The following is a 13,924-nucleotide window of genomic DNA, read 5'->3' as shown; positions in this document are numbered from 1 at the left end:
TGTTTGTCTTGGGTTTGTTTTTTGGGGGGGTTTGGTTTGTGGTTTTTTTCTTCAGCTGTCTCCTACTTTTAGGTACATATTTTAAATTAACACTTCCCTTCAGGAATGCAGAAGACCTTGGAAACAAGAGGAGGACCTAAACCATTCAGGGACCATTTGGATGCTCTGATCCACGCCTTTGAGCAGAGAATTAGTCTGAGGGAGAAATTAAACAGTATAAGTAGGTGTGATATGTTTTTGAGTCTTGGAAAAAAGAACTGCTGTTTTGAGGGAGTACAAGTACTTAAAGGCAAGGGTAGCCTTTGCTCAAAGCTTGCCAGAACTGACCTGGAAGCATTACTGTTTGTGCAGGGCTTGGAGGAGTCGTGACGTGTAGCTTCTCCCTCTGTGCCCCTGTAAGAAAATAACAACCCAACAAATTCTGTTGAGCTGGCCTGAGATCCTCTTAAAATAAGGGAAGTGAAATTAATGTTATATCTTTTTCTATAGCTACAGGACAGCATTTGGGTCACGCTGAAATGTTTTGCCAACGCCTTATGCAAGTGGCTCCACGTTATGCTGAGCTGTTGTAGAGCAGTGTGCTGTGCCATCCTGCCAGGGATACCTGTACTTCTGCTTTTGCTACTCAACATTTCAGTCTCTTGCAGCTAGTAAATATTAACCTTTAGTAAATATCAGCCTTTATAGTTTTGGGGGTTTTATATGCTTGGCTAAACATAAATTCCAGTTGGATGTGTCACTTCCTAATACCTTTAGCCTTCCATAATTTTGCTTAGTAACTCTTCTAAAGACTTGTTTCCAAATTGTGCCTCTAATCAGAAGATGCGCTGTTGCTTGTGTGCTGTCCTCTTCTATGAGGGCGTAGTTGGGAGAACACATGTTGCCAAGGGAGCTGGGGCTTGCCCAAGCGCTTGGTTCCGTTGCCAGTATCTGCGGCCGGCGGCGCCTGTGGGGTCCCGCTGAACGCCCCCTGCCCCCCGGGCCGGGCAGGCTGCGGGCCCAGCTCCCCCCGCCGGCAGGGCAGCGCCGCCCGGCCGTGACTCAGCGCGCCGGGCCGCGGCGCTAGGAGCCGGGGCGGGGGCTCGGGGCCCGTCCCTCCCCCGGCCTGCAGCGGGGGCGGCCCGGGCCGGCCCCGGGGAGGGGCGGCGGGGCGGGCGCTAGGCCGCAAGGGCCCAGGCGGCGGCCGGGCGGCGGCGAGGGGCTCCGCGATGCCGCTGCTCTTCCTGGAGCGCTTCCCCTGGCCCAGCCTCCGCACCTACACGGCGCTCAGCGCCCTGGCGCTGCTGGGCACCGGCCTCAGCGCCTACCGCGCCCTCAGCCAGGCCCCCGGCGGCGCCCAGGCGGACGGCGGCGCGGCGGGCACCGAGTTGGCCGAGCCCCCGCACCGGGCCGGGCCGCGGGCCCTGGACGTCGCCTACTACCTGCTGTCGGACAGCCTCTGCGTCTGGGTGAGCCCGGGGGCGGCCGAGCCCGGCGGGGCGGCGCGGAGGGCCCAGCGGCCTGTCCCCGAGTCGGGGCCGGGGCCCGCACCGAGCGGCGGCTGGCGGGCGGCCGAGCGGCGGAGCTTGGCTGCTGGCGCTTGGAAACCGCCCTCCCGGGATAAGGGGGGGGTCCCCGGCGGCTGGGTGGGCAGGGGCGGCTGGGCTGCCCGCTCGGGGCCGGGCTGGGCCGGGCCGGGCCGCTGCCTGCCGGCGGGGCCAGGCTGCCTGAGCGCCCGCCGCCCCGGTGGGCCTGCGGGAGCCAGTGCCTGCGCGGCCCCGCTCGCCACGCGTGAGGGTGGGGGGGTGCTGGGGGGCGTAGGGGGGGTGCTGGGGGGCGCCGCGCTGGGGCTTCGGGGAGAAACCCGCGGCGGAGGCCCCCAGGTGCTCGGGCCCAGGCTCTACCTGCTGCTTGGATTTGGTTTTTTTTTTTTAAATAACACTTAAAGCCTTGTGGGCAGGAGGAAACACTGTCACCGTTCAAGGGAACAAAAAGAAGATTCTCCCTCTCTTTAAACCCAAACCTGGCAGCGGTGCCTGAATCGGGCCTCACTCGTTCCGGTGCTGAGCACCAGGGCTGGGCAAGGGGCTGGGTGGGCACCCCGGGGGGTTGCTTGCCAGCCAGGGCCTGGGCACCCACCTTGCAGCGGCATTTTTGGCTGGGGCTGGCGTTGGAATATCCCGGACGCCTCCAGCCTGCTGAAACCTGGTCCCAGGACCTTCCATGAAGAGCCCTGGAAAAATGTACATCCTATAGAAATGACAGGGGGAAGCTGCTTCGCCACCCCTGCTCCCCCTTGTAGTGCGCTGCCTAGGTCAAAAGTTAATTCCAAGTGGCGTTGTCGAATGTGAGCAGCATTTTCCCCAGGTTTGTGCGTTCTGCTCCATTTCCCCCGCAGGGTTTAGGCAGTGCTGTTTGGTATGTGTCCAGGCAGTGGGAATCTTGTTCCTCTTCCTTCTCATCCACCCTATGTTAAACAAAATGAGCATCTTGGTGATCTGTGAGTTTCCTCCTTGTGTTCCTTGGTGCTAAAATTCGCTAATCTATATAAACCAAGTTTATTTCAAAGAAGTAGCTTAGTTTGTTGGCTATATTGGTGTGTCAAACTGACTGTGTTAATATTTCTAGAAGAAAAAAAAAAGTTAGGTGACTTATCAGCTACTGTATGTGTCTTGGAGGAGGCCAGGCTTAAATTTCACCAACAGCCCCCCCCCCTCCCCAGGGATCTAATACTGTTCTGTGAACAATGGTGGGTTTTGTTAGACTCATTCATTCCCCTTCTCTCTCTCCACCCCCGCCAAACTGGGCAAAAGCACTTGTCGCTGACTGCTTGCTTTCTTTCCAGGTACTAGTGAACACTGCCTGCTGTATTCTGGTGTTGGTTGCTGGGGTAATCCAGCGTGTGGTGTTTGGTCCTCTTCGCGTCAGCGAGAGGCAGGTAAGACAGCAGTGCATTGCCTTGGATGTTGTTGTGGTTCATAACTCTCCTGGTGTATGACTGGTGTGGTTTGTTTTCGATATGGGATTGCTGAAAGTACACAAGAAAAGAAAATTTTAGAACAGCGTAAACTTAACTCTTACCGTTTGGTTAGCCAGTATATCCACAGCCGCAAGCTCCTGGTTTATTTCTGAGGGGGACTCTTCCTTTTCACTGTCGCTGTTGTATTTTATAAGCCCGCAGTCAGCTTGAACATCCTGCTTCCTTAACTTTGTTAAATTTCTTACTAGTGCACCTCGTTTCAGAACACTCGTAACATGCCTTCTTCTCTGTTCAGTTGGCGCTCGGCAGCATTTCTCCATTGCGTTTCGTAGTTAGGTATCGGCACTGGCAGTCTGAGTTCCCTCCTGTACCTCGCTTTGTGCCTTGACTGCTGGAGAAGAGCTTTCCATCCCCACACGCTGAGTGGGTGGTTATCTGCCCTCGGGTTTAAGAGGGGGCAGCAGGCATATGGCCAGAGGAAGGAGGTGAGCAGGGCTGAAAACTCAGCCGGTTAGTCCCACTCTTGGGCTAGCTGGGAATGTTTTTAAAAATTCAGCAAGGGAATCATTAGAGCCCAGGCTTTTTCAAAACAGGATCCTGCAGAAGATAAAAGCAGCAGCAGTACTTTGAATAGTATCTGTATATTTTTTTAAAAAAGAAAGGCAAATGCCTAAGTTCTTCTGTGTAAATGCAGGAGCAGTGGTTTAAAGTGTGTTCACATATTTAAAAAAAAAAAAGCCCATAAATGCAGTTCTTTAGGAGAAATCAGGCCATGATGATTTTTGACATGCAGAACTGAGGCACATAAAGCTTCATTAATAACCATGGATCTCTCAAAGCCTATTGTATTTGTGATTCACACCTCGTAGAGCCTCCGAGTTGAAGTGCATTAAAACCAAGGCGCTGTCAAACTGCGTTGGGCCAGATTTTCAGTCCGTGTTGACTGTCAGGATGTGGGATTTTAACCGGTGATAATTTCCAGGATGTTCTCTAACCGCTTAGAAACTGAAGTAAAAAGGAGTAACGGCATGGATCCATTTGTGTTTGGACAGTGGGAGTTATGCTTCAGATCTCATGTAAAGGAAAGCTGGTCGTTATATTGGTGAGCCAAAATCGGCAGCATCATGAAGGAATTCTGGGCCTGTTTTAACTACACTCCTGATGTTTTCATTGTGTTCTTTAACAAAATATTTTATTTCATAAATTTTTTTATCCCCAGCGAACTGGCTTGCTATCTGCTGCTTGAGACTGTCATATTCTTTCTTTCATACTGCGTGTGCGTGGGAATAATTTCTTTTTCATTGCTCATCCATCTCATTCTCCGCTGTAGGCATTGTGCTTTTTAAGAACAGACTTTGTCATCTTTTCTTTATCATCTGTACTTTTTGACAGGTTTTTGGAAGCAAGGTGCTAGGCTATTTGGGCATCTCTCGTAACTAACCATGGCAGTTCTTCCAGCAGAGGACTTGACGTTTGTGGCCCAGTAGTTGTGTTGCTTGGGCGTGGAGAATCGACCTGAGATGGAACTTGGTTTGTGCTAAGCACTGTTCTGGAAATGTGGCAGGAAGCTGCGTTGTGCGCTGTGTCACACAGTTATGCTGTGGTGGTACAAAAGACTAGATAAAGACCAACAACCGCTAATATTTCTAACATGTTTTTAATTCAGTGAGAGTCACGAATACTATTCAAGGTGTGTACGTAGCAGGCTTTTGCTAACATATTGTTGCATTTCTACTTCCATGTCTTTTTCTTCTCCTTTCTCGTTTTCCCTCCTCTTTCCCCTGCACGTGGATTGTCAGTGCTTTCACTACAGTAACCAAATCTCTTCCTTTACAGCATCTCAAGGATAAATTCTGGAATTTAATTTTCTACAAGTTCATCTTCATTTTTGGTGTGCTGAATGTCCAGACAGTGGAAGAAGTGGTGATGTGGTGCCTCTGGTTCTCTGGACTTGTATTTCTTCATCTTATGGTTCAGCTCTGCAAGGATCGCTTTGAATATGTAAGTTTTGATTAAAGGCTGTCTTTTAGAACATGCAAATTCTGGTTCTGGTTCAGGCACTGGCTCATGATAGGTTACAAAGGCATCATTTAGACTCTTTCCCCGCCCTGTGGTGCTGAACACGTGCACCTCCCAGTAGCTTTGAATACTTGCTTTAAAGTGCAATGTCAGTCTTACTCCTTCAGTTTTCCCAGGAGACAAATGAAGTTACTGATTTTCTTTGATAAATTGCTCCTTATATGTGCCCTGTAATTACTATTACGTAACTCTGTGAGATGTCTTCATAGCTCTCCTTAGAGAAGAAACCTTGACAGCAGAACATCCCTTAGATTGGTGCCCTTTAGGACTGGTCCATGAAGCCTGTTTCTGTGGCTTCTGTGCTCAGGTTTCAAGCTCGTTTACATCTACTAAATGTTGACTGCCAAAGTCTTTACAGTACACTGTGCAACTTTCTGCATAAGCTATGTCCCAGTTCCTGTTAATGCCAAGAATAAATGCAGTAGAGATGCAGAAATTGAAGGCTAAGCAAGAAAGAAGGAACTGGAGTTTGAATGGTAAGTCTTGCCCTTTAAACATCTATGATAGGCATGCATTTTCCTCAGCTCCTTGGTCCTGGAGTAAAAGTTTGAACTAAATTGAATCCATGAATTTGCTTTTGGTAGCTCTGTGCTTAGCAATTATTATTTTTTTTAATTAATATCCAGTAAAGCCTGTTAATTCACAGGTAGCTAAGCACTAACTTGAAACTAGATTGGTTGGGGTTAGGAAAACTGAGACAGAAGTGAACAAGGCAGTCGTGGTATTTTTAGTGTTCAGAAAGCTGTGGAAGAACAAAGCTCATGTGGGAAGCAATCCTTATTATATTCCTTTTGCATTCAGAGCATGTATCGTTAATTCTTTACTTGCATAAATGGTACTTGTGTGAGCCGCCTTGCAGACTCAGGGCATGTGGAACTGAACCAGATATAAACAAGGAAGAGAGAACCAATTATAAAACAAAACATGGGAGTCAACTTTATCAGTCGGACCGGAGTGAAGCTTTGGGCAACTCCTCCTTTCCTGGTCCCATTCTTCCCCTTCCTGCCCTGAAATAATGGGATGGACTGCCTAAATACTTTGCCTCTTGGGTCATCTTTGATTTAGGCAGCCTAGGTGTAGCCTATCGTTAAGGTACTTTAGAGAATGAATAAGCACTGAATGCTATTGAATGAGACCACTACTTTCAGTAGACTCTGTTCAGCAGTCTCTCTCTGCAGTTTAAATTTGTGGGGGAGATGTCTCTCTCTTCCAGAAGAAAACGACATTGGAAGAACTAGAGGCTGTAAGATAAAGCTGGACAGATTCAGATCAGCTGTAAGGTGAAAAATTGGAGGAGCAATTACTCTGGTTTCTCAAATACTGTATGTTAAGGTTAGGTGTCTTTCTAAAACGTGTTCATCCTCAGCAGATGCTGTGGGTTTGATGCAGAAACTACTGTGAGAAAGTGGCCGTGGTTCCCTTGCACAGGTGATCTAAAACGTTAGATCAAATAATCGTAATGATCACTTCTGGCTTTAAAAGCCTAGTGAATGTAAATGACAACAAGATGAACAAGGCTTTGGGGATGGTGTGTGGTTTTAGCTTTATTCTGCATCATTTATTTCCGCATTGCGTGGTTAAGGTTGTGAAATCGGTTTTATTCTAGAAAGCAACAGATTTTCCTGAACGAGGACTTGTTTGGTGAGGTGACTCTGGAAGGCAGGGTGCATGAAGTACTCCTTTAAACCTGTTACGTTTTTGTGTATTTGTGTTGCAGCTTTCCTTTTCTCCTACCACGCCCAAGAACAGCCACATCAGAGTCCTGACCCTGCTCATAGCCATACTCCTGTCCTGCGGCGGATTAATAGTCATCTGTGGTGTTATCGGATACAGCCATGGCATGCACACGCTGGCTTTCATGGCAGCAGAGGTGAGACTTTCTTCATACTTATCGTGGTCTCTGCTTTTCACCCCTCGCTTGGGGGTATTTTGCCGCGTGGTGGGTTTTCGACAAGGAAGAAACTCCGAAGACGCAAACAAGCCCTCCCTTGCTGCAGGGTAGTTGCCAGATCTGCATGCTTTCTCTCTTTAGAGTTTAAGCCTGCTAAAAATCTTTGGTCTGAAGAAGAGAATGAGGGGATAAATCTGTAAGATAACACTGAAATCCAACGGCAGCCTCTGAAAGAGTAATGGTTGTGCTTCCTGAGCATTGCAAGAAGGGTTAGTTGAAGTTGCTGCTAGGGAGAGGGAGGCAGTGTGTGTGAAAGTGTAACGTGCACCTCAGCCTGCTGCTTCGAGGGTGTATTTTCCATTTCATTTCTCCCCAAAAGGAGTGAGACTAACATCCTTTCCTTAAGGCATACTCATGAGATTTGCTTATGTTTTTGTAAAGGGTTGTGTCTCAGCTGAGAGGAGCAGTGTGTGTTCGTTTAGTCCTGAACTCTTTGTGGTGTGGAGTAAACAGCAATATGTTTGTGGAATGAACATCGGTTTGGTTTTGATGTTGCAGTGGGTTGTTGCCTGAGGAAGCGGTAAGCTTAAACAAAGGGAAGGTAACCAGCATAATTGCAAGTAAGTTATGTTAGCACATCCTTAGTTCAGATAACAAGTCGCATGTTGTATTTTTCTTCTCCTGTCTTGAATTTATACTTGGAATTAGTGAGGAGGGAAGAAAACAGTCAGCTGGTGGTAGGAGAATATGACACTGGTCACACCACCGTTCATTTATTTAATATGTCAGTTTACTTTCCTTAAATAGAATATGCAAGGATTTGTAATTCCACAGCGCAAGGGTATTGACGATTTGTCAGTGTCTCTAATAGGTGGGGTCTCGGCGATGCATCTCTTTATCTTGGCTTGGCAGAAGAGTGTATCAGCCTGATACCAGCATGGGGTAGGTTTATCAGGGAGTGTTAGGGTGCCAAAGCGTTGCCTCGTTAGTGCTGTGCTGTATGTGTTTTGGGTTGCAGGATGGTGCTCAGCGGTTTGTTTCAGTGGGAGCTACTCTCTCTGCTTATTGAAAAAGGGGTGGCTTGCTCAGCGTCAGTGTGTGGTCCTCAGCCAAGCGGTGGATCCACGCAGCTTGCTGTGCTGCTGGTGGACAGCAGAGGAGATTTGTGGGGAAGGGTCTCCTACCCTTGCTTGCACCAGCTGGCCCTTGAGGATATTCCTGAGCTGAGGGTTGCACAAGCCTGTTGGGTTTGATAGCCTCAGATGGACTCTGGAAAGTTGTCTGATCATTTATTGAACTCACTTACACTTTGGCCTCCACCATATCCAAAGGCAACAAGTTCCACGTTTAACTCTGCTTTGTGTACACAAAAGAGCTCTTTCAATTGTTCTGAATCTTCTGTCTGATAATGTCCCTGGCTATCATCTAATACATTTACGGTGGAAAACTACAAAGAGTCGTACCCTTGTTTACTCTTCTTCATACCGTTTGTGGTTTTATAGATCTTTTTCCTGTTCCCCTTCTGATTCTCCTTCCAGGCGAAAGAATTCTAGTCTGCTTAATCTTTCCTCGTATGAGATTTTATAATATCTTGCCCTTTCATCAATGTTTTAAGTATGTCCTGTATGGATTGGGCAACCGTGAGGAGTTTCCTTGATTTTAATACCCAGCAGTCATGTAAGTGGAGGAAAACTTTTAGGTTTCTTTCTGTACAGGTACTGGCAGTGACACCTCGTGGCAGTCGTCAGGCTCTCAGCAAAAAACATTAGATCTTGTAGACTGAAATGTTTTTGTGGTGGTGGCTTGTGTGATGCTGTTTGAGAGGGACCCTGCCAAGTGTATTCCGTTAGTGTCTATTTAATTATATTAAGTTACATTAAGCTATTCATCTCTCTCCTGACTCTGCAAGCATTGATTTAGTTTGATGCCTCAGGGTTTTCAGTAAAGCAATGTAGATGTTTTTCTCGGGTTTTGGTTAGGCTTCCCCTTGTTTGGTGGTGTTTGTCAGCATTTTCTTTCCTGCAAAGGATGGATGTGAAATGTGCAAATGCCCAGAGAAGGCTGAAGAAGGGCATTCTGTATTTTTGAGTAAACAGTAAGCTTTTTTTGCCTGAATATATGTTATTCGAGAATTATAGTGCAGCAAGTAATGTCCAGTCCATCAATCTTTGCACCTTTTTTATTGTAAAAAAAATTTACCTATTCCTAGAGCAGCCATCCTCTGATCCTCTTTTGTGCATCTCAGTTAAGGCTAAATATTAATAGTGACATTCAAATCTTATAATTGTACCTTACAGATACTAGTATATTTTCCTGTGCAGCTTCTCACGCTGCATCTGTTATCTTAGGGTTTGAGTGCTTTCCAGTTGTGTGCTGATCTGCGTGGCTAGTACCTGCCAGCATCACAGGGTCGGGGGGGGTAAGCGGTTTGTTTCGAGCAGAGCGAGAGCCTTTGAGGTGTCGGGGCTGAAAATGGCCTGCTGTACATTTAGAACCTCAGATTGTGGAGCTGTGTAACTTGTGATGGGGTGGTGTACTTTCTGCAAAGTATTTCTCGTGTCAGAGCGCTGAAATGCATTTCTGGAAGCTGTGGAGGAACCTGAGAAAATCTGCACTAGCTCATCCTTTTAATTTTGATGCTCTTGCTGCCTCAGCACTAACAAGGGTAGATCGTGTCTTGGCAACATTGACTTCTCAAAAGTTGCAAAGGCTACACTCTTCAGGTTTCTGCCTGGCAGCTGCCTTGGAGACTTTATGCCATGTGTGCTGGGTTTGGCACAGATTGGTGCTCAGCAGCGTATCCATCCAGCAGCTCAGGTGATTGTTCTGTTTCACCACTTGCATGGTTAGAATTTGGACCCGTTTTCCTCTGCGGTCTGCCCGAAGTTCCTCTGTAGCCAAAAAGCTGGTGTGAACAAGGTGTCATCTCTCTGGTACCACGTGTGAGCTAACAGGAGACGGAAGAGGGTCTCATGTGCCTCGCGGGAGCAGCTAGTGTGCTCATTTAACTTTTTTATGAAAGATGTTTGTGATGAGAACAGCACACCGTGCTAGGGGACTTGCTGTTACCTTCCTGACTGGTTTTTTGTGTTACTTGAGTGATGTGTACAACTTACCCTGAAGCCCTTACTTGGATAAAAGATTGCGCTGGTGTTCAAGGAGTCACAGGAACCACTTGGTTTGAATACCACTAGTAAACAGTAGAGATGTTGGATTTTGATAAGGGTTAAATAAGCATGGAAGCATTTTAAGACTGCTTTTTACAGATTGGAAAAAATGATTCAAACCAACTGTTCTATCACTGTACTGGGGAGTTAGTGGGTTTTATAGTTCTTCTGTGCTGTTTTTAGTGTGAATGCTGAAGGCATGCCATCAGACCAGTTTTACAGCAATGGTTTCAGTTGCTTAGTGTAAACCCCCTGCATCTTGGTGTCAGTTGGCCCCTGCTAACTACTGGGTGGTGTGAGCTGTCTCCCAAGAGGTTTGTCCTGTCCTGTTTTCTTTTACTGGGAGGGTGCAACGAAGGGCTGGGGCACCGTGCGTCTGGCAGGTTAGAGAGAGGTGCCGGGGCCTCGTTTCTCAGATGACAAGAGCCTATAGAAATGTGGTTAGGTGTTCTGGAAATGGTTCTTTCTGGTGACTCGTCTTCACACTTCTGGTCTACTTAATATTTTCTGATATACTCTGTTTTTTTCTCTGTACTTAGCCTAGAGAGGTAAGTATGATTAAAGAGGGAAGTTACTTTGCAGCATTCATATCTCAGCAAAGGGGGAAATTATTTGAAAGTGCTTCCATGGTTCTTCTTCAAATTCCTGCTAATAATCGGTTCTTTCTTGAGCAGTGGGATGAGGAGAGGTGCTTGGTGGAGTTGTGGTCTTGACACTCAGCGAGTGATAAGAATAAAAGATAATATGTCTGATGTAGCAGGGGAAAAAGTGAGGCTTAGCAGTGGTACTAGTGGGTGCTCCAAGAGCATTGCGTTTTTGAGAACAATTTCCTCCTTATTTATTTATAAGCTTCATGTTTGTCACAGGTATATTGAGCACATAGTCGTCTAGTGACCATGGGTTCAGAGGAACTTGTTAAGCTGCAGTGTTGTGTGTTAGCCCTGTAGTTTCTGCCTCTGGACCGCCCTCCTTGCCAGAATGTTATCAACATACCTCTTTTTTTTTTTTTTTTTTTCTTTCCCCTCCCTGCCTCTTCTGTAGTCTCTGCTTGTGACAGTCAGAACAGCTCATGTGATTACGCGGTGAGTAGCCTCTGTTTTATAGGATGGTGTTTCAAGAAGGTATTGTGTATAGCATGTTGATTTAAAAGGTGTCTGTAATTACCTTGTTGAATTGTAAATGCATGGACAAAGGTGGTTAATGTTAGCCTGTACTATTTTTAAGCATGAATTTGCAATGCCTGGATAGCTTCAGTGGGTGCTAGTAGCTGGAGGCATGGATTAAAATGGATTTGGGCTGCTGTATGAGGGTTGCTACTTGATGTCATCCTGCTGGGTTTCTTTTAAGATCTTAATGTCAAGAACTTTTGCTTTGAGAAAGTAGCATACGTGTGTATCTGTAATGCCCGTGTGTATGCACATGTAGGACACGACGTGTAGCCCAGAACCTCTTTGCCCAGGTCACCACTGGCATTTCAGGTCTGTCACCAAACTGTAATGCCTCACTTGAGGAACAACTCATATGCTGAAAAATGTGGGTCTGTAGTTACTGTAATCCAAAGATTGGCTTTCAGTATATGCAGGAGTTTTTAGCAAATGCTATATCTTCTCTGTCAGCTGGTGGTATGTGTAATGCCAGTTTGGGCTAAGCATTGATTGATTTTTGCCTTTTTAAAATGTTGCTGTTTGAAACCAGTAGCATTAAAAAACCAGTCCCCCAGGAAAGCACAGAATATGGTCACTGGGCTTAGGAAGGGCAAAGAACCCATATCCAGGAGTTGTTTGAAAAATGGATAGAATAGTTTGAATGCTAGAGATACTATTTAACAAAAAAGATAGAATAATGTTAATTTCCATGCTCTTGCAGATACATAATTCATCTCTGGGATCTCAACCATGAAGGAACATGGGAGGGCAAAGGCACTTACGTCTACTACACAGATTTTGTCATGGAGCTAACCTTGCTTTCACTGGACTTGATGCATCATACTCATATGCTGGTATGAAATCCTGGACATAACGTTGAGCAGTTAGGCTGGCCTTAAAGGGTACTGGGTATTATATAATATTTTATGGGTTATTTTTTTTTGCTTTGCTTATTTTAGGAACCAAATATTACAGAGAAGTTATTTAAATAAAGAGGAAAATGTAGTGTGAGGAGTTCTGGCATTCTTTCCTCCTGTGTAATTGGAGTCCTCACAAATAACTTTGTTATGGAGTATTAACTACTGTGTAATTACCTGTTTAATAGGTGTTTAATTAGCTTTGTTAATGAGTAATACCAGCCTGAATACTTTTCTTTGGCAGCAGGGGACATTAAGCTGAACAAAACTGAATACAGAATCCTTTATAAATGCTGTGCTGCTGAAGTTGTATCTGAAGATGTAATGAGTAGTAATACCTGTGAACATGTCTGGTTAGTCTGAATGGTCTCAACACAAGAAAAATTCTTCAGTGCTCGTTTCTCGATTTCCTTTTCTCTTAAGACCTGATGCAGTTTCTTGTGGTGGTGGCCACTCGTTTCCCCTGGTGTTTGCTTCTAATAACTTCTGTTTTTTCCCCAAGCTGTTTGGCAGTATCTGGTTGTCAATGGCGAGCCTGGTGATTTTTATGCAGCTGCGCTACCTGTTTCACGAGGTTCAGCGAAGAATTCGGCGGCATAAGAACTACCTGCGTGTGGTTGGAAACATGGAAGCTAGGTGAGCCTCTCATTTGCTCTGGGATCTTGATATGGATCCTGGAGAGAGGATCCTGACGAAGAAGTTGGGGTTCTTTTACATTCCTTAGATACACAGTGGTGTGGTGTAAGCCGGAGAGATGCAGTCTTGCAAATTTCGCTCTTAAGTCTTTACATTTACGGTGTACTTTTACCATTTTATTTGTTACTGGGGACACGTGCAGTGGGGTTGGACTAGGTGACCTTTAAGGGTCTCTTCCAACCCAAACTATTCTATGAGTCTATGTAGGATTGACTTTTACAATAGCAGTATTTCTGGTAACGTGTTACTGGCCACGAGAGAACTCCCCTGGTCCAGTATTTCTTCTCCTCTATTCTCCTGTATCCTAGCGTGGTGGGGTGACATGAATTCTGCAGACCCCTGCCTGTGTTGGTTGTCAGATACTGTCTTTGGCTATGATAGAAAAATGATCTTAATTTCATTGGCCCATACTATTCAGTTACCGCCTGAAATTAAATCAAAATATTAATTAAAACCAGCTGAGCTTTAAGTATGTATTTATTAAATCTGAAGCCAGCTCTAAACAGACTCTGTACTTGTAGGGGAGCTGCGAGCACACTGGGATTACTTCAGTCCATCCCCATGTAGTGAGGCAACAGAGAGAAATGGAAGGGCCTGCTAAAACCTAGCGTTGTGCCAGATGCTACTGTATCTCTCATCCAATGTTTTCATAACTCAGCTATGTCCTTAATAATTTTAAGAGTTACGGAGAATTTTACTCTTTCTGTATGTCACTGTACCATTTTCATTGTGGACTTCAGTGGGTTTGACTGGCTGTGATGCCTGCTGCTGTAGTCCAGATAGAGAGGACTGACTTCTCTGGAAATTGCCGAGGTTTTCATTGTGACAAGTCATTTAATGGCTCTGATACCAGGTTAAGAGCTGCATAGTAAAGTTTATCCCCAATACATTATTTCTTTTCAGTAAGGTGCTGCTGCTGAACCCCTTTAAGCTGCTCACAAAGCTGTTTGAGTTGCATGTGACTCAGACTTCTTGCCTGAGTGACTTGATGTGTTTTTGTCATTCTGATTGTTCTGGAAGAACCACATTCTAGCTTCTCCCTGAAGCTGCCGATGGCAGCGAGCTCCCTG

At 46.0% G+C, this 13,924-nt stretch overlaps 1 protein-coding gene across 1 annotated transcript in view; it reads left to right on the top strand.

The window, feature by feature from the left end:
- The first annotated feature begins 1,148 nt into the window (after positions 1–1,148).
- Positions 1,149–13,924, top strand: part of AMFR (autocrine motility factor receptor) — a 30,326-nt gene continuing 17,550 nt past the window's right edge. Inside the window, exons 1-7 of the mRNA XM_037409003.1 lie at positions 1,149–1,448; positions 2,825–2,917; positions 4,796–4,960; positions 6,756–6,908; positions 11,138–11,178; positions 11,963–12,095; positions 12,661–12,794. Of these exons, the coding sequence (XP_037264900.1) occupies positions 1,209–1,448; positions 2,825–2,917; positions 4,796–4,960; positions 6,756–6,908; positions 11,138–11,178; positions 11,963–12,095; positions 12,661–12,794 (959 nt within the window). The 5' untranslated portion in view covers positions 1,149–1,208. The remainder of the gene's footprint in view (positions 1,449–2,824; positions 2,918–4,795; positions 4,961–6,755; positions 6,909–11,137; positions 11,179–11,962; positions 12,096–12,660; positions 12,795–13,924) is intronic.

This window comes from Falco rusticolus, chromosome 15, assembly GCF_015220075.1.
Source record: "Falco rusticolus isolate bFalRus1 chromosome 15, bFalRus1.pri, whole genome shotgun sequence".
Lineage (NCBI taxonomy): Eukaryota > Metazoa > Chordata > Aves > Falconiformes > Falconidae > Falco > Falco rusticolus.
The sequence above is the reverse complement of the archived record's forward strand: the minus strand, read 5'-3'. Positions and strand labels throughout refer to the sequence as shown.